Source organism: Amphiprion ocellaris, chromosome 3 (genome assembly GCF_022539595.1).
Source record: "Amphiprion ocellaris isolate individual 3 ecotype Okinawa chromosome 3, ASM2253959v1, whole genome shotgun sequence".
Classification (NCBI taxonomy): Eukaryota; Metazoa; Chordata; class Actinopteri; family Pomacentridae; genus Amphiprion; species Amphiprion ocellaris.
Window position 1 is genome coordinate 14,846,146 of NC_072768.1, and position 8,750 is coordinate 14,854,895.

General features: G+C 38.4%; 1 protein-coding gene across 1 annotated transcript; it reads left to right on the forward strand.

Annotated features, from left to right (window-relative positions):
• Positions 1-2,319: 2,319 nt before the first annotated feature.
• On the forward strand, positions 2,320-8,724 carry edc3 (enhancer of mRNA decapping 3 homolog (S. cerevisiae)). Its single transcript, XM_023297634.3, has 7 exons — positions 2,320-2,456; positions 2,712-2,877; positions 4,390-4,616; positions 4,715-5,053; positions 5,139-5,292; positions 5,537-5,754; positions 5,867-8,724. The coding sequence occupies exons 2-7, from the start codon at positions 2,714-2,716 to the stop codon at positions 6,199-6,201; spliced, it is 1,437 nt and encodes a 478-aa protein (XP_023153402.1). The 5' UTR covers positions 2,320-2,456; positions 2,712-2,713; the 3' UTR covers positions 6,202-8,724.
• The last annotated feature ends 26 nt before the right edge of the window (positions 8,725-8,750 follow it).

Here is an 8,750-nt window from a genome sequence, read left to right on the forward strand (position 1 = left end):
CTCCACATGATCTCACTCAGCCTGCTGACGGGGTTGTTTGTTGACATGAGTTGTTAAGGGATGATATACACATAGTTTTCCTCTGAATAATTATTTAAGACAGTAAATGTGTCAGCATTGATCTGGATTGCCTGTAGCACAGAGAGAGAAAGAAATACTTGATGTTCTAAGGTGTTTTTTATAGAATTATATTTTGGCTCTGGGGATAAGCAGTTTGAGGCTAATGTCACACAGATAAGCAGTGAATATTTTATGAATAGCCCCTGATGTTCATGTCACCCAAATTATTCTGAGCAAAATGTATTATTAAAATATAAAATCAGCATTATTAACCTATAAGATATATACCATTCTTACTCCAGTAGCTAAAAAATGGCAACCTTGTTTTTGCTCAATAGTTCTCTTTGTCACAAGGCATGTGTATGATGATATGATTACATAGGTTATGGCTGTAAATCATCATAAATCAGACTAACTTCAAGGAACACAGTTTAACAACTACTAGTTTCTGCACTCACTGTGGTATTGAAGTGGAACATGGGCAAACATGGAAGGAAAGTGGGATGACCTTACCTAGCCTACAGCACGGTGTCTCACACTTTACTTATTCTGTAATTTGACTTAAAACTTATGAGCTGTAACTTGAAAATGGTGCAAGTTTCAGGTTTTGGGCTGGTCTAAGTCCTCGATGTTTCAAAATCCTAACTAGGCCTCAGCAGATTGGTGTGAAATGTTGCATGTTACTGATTAAATTTGACGTCCTTTCTCTGCATAAGCAAGTCAGACCATTATTCAGCAAAAGTGCTCTGTCTTTTAATAAATGTTGCACATACCAATGAAAGCTCAAACTGTCATGAGCTGAGACAAATTCAGAACATCTGATTACCAGCAGTGTAAGTATGGATACTTCCTGACACCACAGTAGATTTTACACTATTAGAAAAGAATAACAAAGATAAAGAGTTTAATTCTAACTCACATACTGTACAGGCATATATTGATAGTTACCAGAGCTACATTCAAGTCTACAGAGATGTGCCAACAAGTCAGTATAATTCAATAGAAGTAATATGTATTGTTCCAAAGTTTAAGCTTAAAGTACTTCAACTACAAGTAGTTAAAAGTAGCAGGAAGGGATTATCAGCTTATATAATGGCAGTAATATGGTCAGCAGTATAGCAGATAAAAGACAAAAGATCATTTAGAACAATAGTTTCTCCAGTTTCAAGCTTATCACTACCCAGGTTACAGAACAGTCACTCAGATAGCAGTCCAGACAAACACATCGAGCATTATATAGAATTCAAAGATGGGTCTTAAAGTAACATTGTCGTGGATATTGGCACATAATGGAACTAAAGAAAATAGAAAAGACTACAAAGAAAGCCAAAAAAATGCTCACACTAACTGGAGGACAGAAATAAAGAGCCCTATCAAGCTGAAATTGAAGGAAAGGTGACAAAAGAGAAGGATGAAAGTCAGACAAATGAGGTGTGCAGGCCAGACAGGAGACACATTGATAATATCAACTTAAAATCAGACACAAAGGATTTAACAGGAGACTATTTAAAGTGAGGAAACACAATACAGATAGATGCAACTGCTGTGGGGAATAAAAAACAGTAGAGCACGTTATGATACACTGTCAGAAAGACAAAACGCTCAGAAAGACAAAGAACATTTTGATATAAATTTCCTATGGGTATAATGAAGGATATTCTATTTTATAATAAGCATTTTACAAGAGAATTCAAGAAATGCAGGTGTCGTAGTTTCTCTTATCCATCAAGGATGTGCAGATGTTGAAGAAAACGTCCGTTGACACTGTTGCTTAATATAATACTATACAAAAAGACAGCATCTGAACAGGCTCCATGGTTTTCCTGTGGAGAGTTCCCCAGCCAATATGAATCTCCCGTCAAACAAAGGGCTGGTGGTCATTTTATATGCTTTGGACAAGAAGGTCAAGTATGAGGTCACAACAAATGGTTTCTGCTAAAAGACCAAAATAGCAAACAGAGGGCCCCGTCACTCTTTCTCCTAGACACAGAGGCCCCTAAGAGCAATGTCTTGGACATAGGTATCCTTAAAAGGGTACCTTCTAAAAGGAGAACACATTCCAGATTCCATATGATAAGTAACACATCAGACACTACACAGGTTATCAAACCACGTTTCAGTATCTTAGACAAACTGATTTTACGGAGGGAAAAGAATTTTTCGTTTTTTAATTAACGTTTAACTTTCTGATACATACTCCAACCAGTAGGTGGCGGTAATGCACCTTTAAGCTGATTGGCCAAACAGCAGAAGAAGGGAACCGGAAGTGGTAATCTAGAGGCAGCAGCAGACGGTTCAAAAAAGCTAAAGAGCTAACGATTTTCCTCTCAGCACTTAACATTAGAGTTACTTTACTTGTGTTCTTCAAGAGTTCTACGTCACATTTATTCCGAAAGGTACCACTTTTATAATGCTAGGTCTTTACGTCAAGCATTTTTGCCTTTAAGTTACCGCTTGATAGTAACTTAGCTTGACAGCAGGCCGAGGCTAACGCTGCTCCGTGTTCGCTAAGGTTAACGCCAGACCATTTGCGTTTCAGTTGTCCTGCTGTCAGAAAGTTGGTTTATTGGTTTGACACAAAGTTTGCGGTTGCTACTAATCTTCTCTAACAAGCAAAGTCATGTGAAACTGTGTTCTTTGATGTTGTGCAGAAATGGCCGCGGATTGGTTGGGTAGTTTGGTGTCTATTAACTGTGGGCCAACGCTCGGAGTCTATCAAGGAGAAGTCTCATCTGTGGATCAGTCCAGCCAGACCATCTCCTTAAAACAGCCTTTCCATAACGGCGTCAAGTGTCCCGTTCCTGAGGTCACATTCAGGTAAGTCTCGTAAAGTCACATCTTTCGGCAGCTCAGTATGGTATATCTGCTCCTCGTGTTCAGTCTGCTACAGGGGAAGAAAACAAACTGGCTCGTTGAAATTACTTTTAGCAAATCACAGTCGTGTTGGGCGCAGCTGAGTAAAGGATGCAGTAATGGTGTCCTTTCAAAATAGTGATTGGGGGTTTTGTTTTGATGGAACACGTGCACAAAGGAAGGTGAGCGCTGCCATTAAAATGAATAATTCATTGGCAAAACACTACTAGCACTGCATAATCCACTGCAAAACTTCAATTTATCAAAGTGGTAGGTTGCTTCTCATTGGATGTTGTGGCTTCTCGTACGAAGGGAAATTTATTTTATTTATTTTATTTAATTGTTTATTTAATAGGGACAATGCAATTAACATAGCTTCAATACAGTTCATGAATCCGATGTGTTGCATGTAGAGTTTTAGCTACAGCTAATTCTCAACTCCTGTCTCTAGTTGGGCTTTTAAAACAACCAAAACATACAAGCTCACAATCCTTTAAAAGTACAATATACAAAAAACCTAAACAAATACAACCATAACTTACAAAATTAAGTTAAAAATCCTCACAAATCTGTAAAACAAAAGAAGGAAAAGAAAAAGTAAAATGTTACAAATCAATCCAAATTAACTATTTAAACTACAACACTTTAAAAATGAGTACAGCTCTGGTTTGCCTTAAGCCACGCCTTAACTTTTTTTGTGAAGGTTTTAGTATTAGTTATTGATTTTATTTCAGTTATACATGATAATGTGTGCCTTTTTTACCTGACTGAATCACAAAGGTATTGATCGACTTCAGTCTTTACAGAACTCATCTACCGGGCTTTCAACCAGAACTAAAAAGTGATTATGCCAGTTCTGTTTTAGCCTCTTTATACTGGCTGCTAGTATGTTTTGTGATAGTATTTCAGATTTTCACCTTTAGGGCACCAGGATTTTACTTTTAAGGGCCTTCATGGTCTCTCTCTTGGCTATATACGGACTTCTTCATACCTTAAGTAGCAGTACGCTCTTAGAAATCCTCGGGGGGAAGTTGTTAGGGCTGGGGCGAAAATTAAGAGGGGATAGTGTGTTTGCAGTTAATGCAGTGATCTTTTTTAAATATCCCTTCTGAAAACATACTTTTATCGGATAGCCTTTCGTGATATTTTAGTTTTAATTTCCTTTCGTCTGTCTTTTAATAATATTTTTACCCTTTCAAACACTGTTGGTTTCTAAACTGTTGCTTTCTTTTTAAATTCTGATGATTTTCTGGTTTATTTTGCTGCCTTGTGAGGCAATTTGTAACTTTGATTTTAAGAGCTCTATAAATAAAGATTACTATTTATTATTATTATTATTATTATTATTATTATTATTATTATTATTATTATTATTATTATTATTATTGTTGTTGTTGTTTTTATTGCTATTGTTATTATACACAGTGACTGTTTGTTGTAGTTATTTAAAATCATTTTAACTTTTTTTTTCTGCAGTGCCATTGACATAAAGGAGCTAAAGATTCTAGATATCAGAAATGGCAATGGAAGGACAAGCTCTACTGCATCTACAAAGATAAGCAGTGTGCCAGTTGCAGTCCCAAAAGGCGACCCCAGGTCTGTTGAGAAACTAAACTCTCCACAACACTGCTCTAAAAGTTATGGAGACCGTCATCTGGATGTCCCTGGCCAGCCTAAAGGATTTCGTCGAAGACATAACTCCTGTAAGAGTAATACTGTTCATATAAGAAAGAGTAAAGCAAAAATATTACTGCTGATTGCTGTGGCATTCCAATTAACAATGTTTTTATTGTCACATCAGGGTCATCTAGTAGTAAAGGGCCAAACCAAGTGACACCGAAAAAGAATGGGGTGAAGAATGGTCAGATGAAGCACAGAGACGATGAGTGTTTTGGAGATGGCGTAGATGATGGCCTCGATACAGACTTTGATTTTGAAGGAAACCTTGCTCTTTTTGACAAAGCAGCAGTTTTCTCAGAAATCGACATATCGGAGCGCCGTAATGGTGCAAGGTCACGTGGGACTCCTCAAGAGCAGACGCCTTCACGGTACCGTCACGATGAAAACATCCTGGAGGCCAAACCTATTGTGTACAGACAGATTACTGTACCACAGCCTGGGGCCAAAGAATACTGCACTGGTAAGTGTTTAACTTTGTAATGAATACACGAGGCAGAAGAATTGATGCAGAATGGTTTATACTTGTGTTCTTTGACTCCATACAGACTCTGGACTTGTTGTTCCGAGTATATCCTATGAACTGCACAAGCGTCTGTTGTCTGTTGCCGAGCGTTACGGTCTCTCACTGGAGCGACGACTTGAGATGACTGGAGTTTGTGCCAGTCAGATGGCACTTACACTGCTAGGAGGGCCCAACAGGTAAACATGCAGTGATGGTTTTACGCTCAGGCTTCAAATGTCAAACAACTTTACCAAAATGATGGATAAATGAAGCTGAGATATATGGCATCATTTCAACTTGGGAATTATCTTACATATTTTGTCACTATTTAATCCTGTGATTATTAATGACTCATTAATTTAATTTCAAAACTGATCAACCTAAGCCATTTTGTACTTAAAGAGCACAAAACTAAGCTTTCTTTATTCATATTTCTTCCAGATTCACTCCAAAAAATTTACACCAGCGTCCCACGGTGGCGCTGCTGTGTGGCCCTCACGTTCAGGGAGCTCAGGGCATCAGCTGCGGTCGTCACCTGGCCAATCATGAAGTGGAGGTCATCTTATTTCTGCCAAATTTTGTCAAGATGCTTGACTCTGTGACCAGTGAGCTCACACTGTTCAACAAGACAAGTGGCAAACAGGTGTCCAGTATCAAAGGTGGGTTTGCTTTGTTATTTGATTGATTTCAACTTTTTCTTTTTGTGATTTATGCATATTTTGCAGTTGGTTGCTCAATACCCTGACTTTTTTTCCCCTTTTGACTCAAAAGACCTCCCGGACACCCCAGTGGATCTAATCATTAATTGTCTGGACTGCCATGAGAACACATTCCTGATGGATCAGCCTTGGTACCGGGCAGCTGCAGACTGGGCTAACCAGAACAGAGCGCCGGTGCTCAGCTTAGACCCTCCTGTTAGTGGACAGGGGCAGGCAGTCGAGGCCAAATGGTCCCTCTCGCTTTGCCTCCCGCTCCCTCTAGCTGAGGGGGCTGGCAGGGTTTACCTGTGTGACATAGGTGTTCCTCGCCAGGTGTTCCAGGAAGTTGGAATCAAATACCATTCTCCCTTTGGCTGCAAATTCGTCATCCCCCTTCACTCTGCGTAAAGGGTCTAATGGTCAACATGGCAGATTGAATCTTTCACCCTCCTCCACCTTTTGGGTTTTGATGCCTTATATTCCACAGCATCAGCTGTTTTTCAGTTTCAAACTCAGTGTCTGAATGGGACTTTTCCTTCATACTGCAGCACCATTATTTGGTAAATTCATTGTACAAGGATTAAATGCATGTTGATGGAGAAGATCTCAAATCTTTATTGAAAGACAGATGTCTTGATTACAGGAGGCAATAGCAGATAGTGTAGATAGGTTAAAATCAGTTGTTCAAATGTATAACTGAAGTGTCAAAGATTATGTGACATAAAATTCAGTTTTAAATTGAGTAGGACAATCTCTGACTTGTAACAGAAAAGTTCTAAATATCTATCAAATCTAATTGCGTTTCAAAGCCATCAGGTGAATAAACAGATCCACCATATAATACAGGCACATGCAGAAATCCAATTTGCACTGGTGTTTCCATTGCTAATGGCTTTGTTTATAGCCTGCCATACTTTGCAGCACTCAGTTACTGTTGTCTGATGTTTTTTGAAAAAAAGAAAAATCATCTAAGCTAATGTGAAGAATTTGTCATTTATAAACATAGTATGTCTTCAAGTTGAATCTTTGTTGAATGGGGCAGCTACTGGATGGAGATCCAGACAACAGCAGTTTTGTTTGTCTGTGGTGAACTAGGCTGTGATAAGGGCTCTCATAATATGACACAGCATGCAACATCTACTGCAATCTTATTGTTCAGTGATATTTTGGAGGGAAATAAGTTTGCTCACTTCATTTTGGTTCAGTTCTACCAGATGAAGGGTCATAACCTGTGTGTCTGAAAGTTAAGTACAGCTCATTCAAAAATATCTAGCCTCACTGGATGCAGGTTGTAGATTTTTACTCAATTTCCTACAGTTCTATATAGATAGTTTTCCATTTTCTGTACAACATAAAAATTAGCACTCGAACAATTGCATTGTGTAATCTCTCACAGAAACATGATGTCTGTTAGTTTTTGGCCGCGTTGCATCATTGTTGCTTGGTAATGCAGCTTAAGAACAGATCGAATTCAAAAGCCTGTGTTGCATTACATTAACAAGAAGTGATGCAGACTTGACGTGGAATTGATTACACAACTAGAGCAGAAACACATTTCGCAGTAAAAAATGTTTTTTATGTTGTACAGAAGTTAATAGAAGCTGGTGAAAGCCTGAAAAGTCGACAAAATGCACCCAAAAGTGAGGTAAAATATTTGTGACATAAACTAAAAACCACTGATATGACCCTTAAAGTTTACAGTTAAATTTTAACCATGCAGGTTAAAATGTCTTTTTTTTCTTTTTCTTTTTTTTTTTTTTAAAGGAAAGTCATAAGCCGACAGAAGTAGGGTGAGTAGTTTCTATGTCTGGAGTTCAAATACATGTTGATTTGCTCTTATCTCCACACAAGATGCACTGTGTTCCTACCAATAAGACTTGGTTGTTCAGAAAGTGCTGAAAACTGTTCTGAAATGACAAAGTATTCTGTTCCTGTGGGTTTCTTTTGGGATGTTTTGCTGGTATTTAACAGTACAGCATGGACTGTAAAATACAACTCAAGAAGAGCTGCTCATGTTGTGCTGCTGTTTGAAGAAGTCAAACATTCTGCTTTAGGATCACATTACTTTATAATGTATCCACAACTGGGACCATTTTTTTAAAGTACGCCAGTCGTCATTGGATTTTTTTTTTCTTCTCACCAACATGTCCTTAATTTGGAGATACATTGTGGATTGTTGAGTCAGTGTTGTCCTGAAAAGGCTAAATTCAAGCAGCTAACTGAAAGTGAAGCACTCTTTATTCCATGTGTTTGGTCCACATGTTAACATCTGAGGATTAAAACCTTCAATAAATTTGCTGTATTTTCTCTGTGCACATGAATTTGCACAGGACCCACTCACTGATTCAGTGAAAATTGCTTTCATGCACAATGGTTTTGTCCTTTCTCCAACATTCCTCTGGCCTGATGTGTAATGTCACATCTGTTGAGACAAGTCTGGCTTGGAAACATCAGCCAGTGTTACTGAATGTGAAAAAAGTGTGTTGTTCGTGTTTGGCCACCAGGAGGCAACGAAATCAAGTGTTTGGTGGCTCTTCCTTATTCTGCTGCAATGGTAGCTATGTGTAGTTAACGCTATTTTCTGAAATAATGGCGTTCTAACTTTGCAGAATGTGAACTGTCAGGGGGCTGAATTGGATGTGGCTTTTTGACAGGAAAGCACCTGCTCTTTAAAAGTCGGTAAATGCCGCTTGAGATGGATGAAATTAGTTTACATGTTCAATGTTTCTGCAAGCGGTTGTCAAGTCTTTGCACGATCACTTCGCAGTTCAGAAAAATGCCAGTAAAAAGTCTTTGTGAGGTTTAGTCTCCACAGGACAGCTCTTTATTTTGGGATCGAAGTTCACTGTCAGGGTTCTTGTGCAAAAATACTGTGCAGTCCTCATGTGTTATTTCTGCAAATTGAACCAATAAAAAACACAATCACCACTATTGTGGAGTTTTCGTAAACGTTGCAT

What these genes read in the sequence shown, in the direction of transcription:
- edc3 (XM_023297634.3), top strand. Translation starts at nt 2,714, where the DNA reads ATGGCCGCGGATTGGTTGGGTAGTTTGGTGTCTATTAACTGTGGGCCA. An exon ending in CTGCTAGGAGGGCCCAACAG is followed by an intron (nt 5,293 to 5,536) that starts GTAAACATGCAG and finishes TATTTCTTCCAG; the next exon opens with ATTCACTCCAAAAAATTTAC. An exon ending in ACAGGTGTCCAGTATCAAAG is followed by an intron (nt 5,755 to 5,866) that starts GTGGGTTTGCTT and finishes TTGACTCAAAAG; the next exon opens with ACCTCCCGGACACCCCAGTG.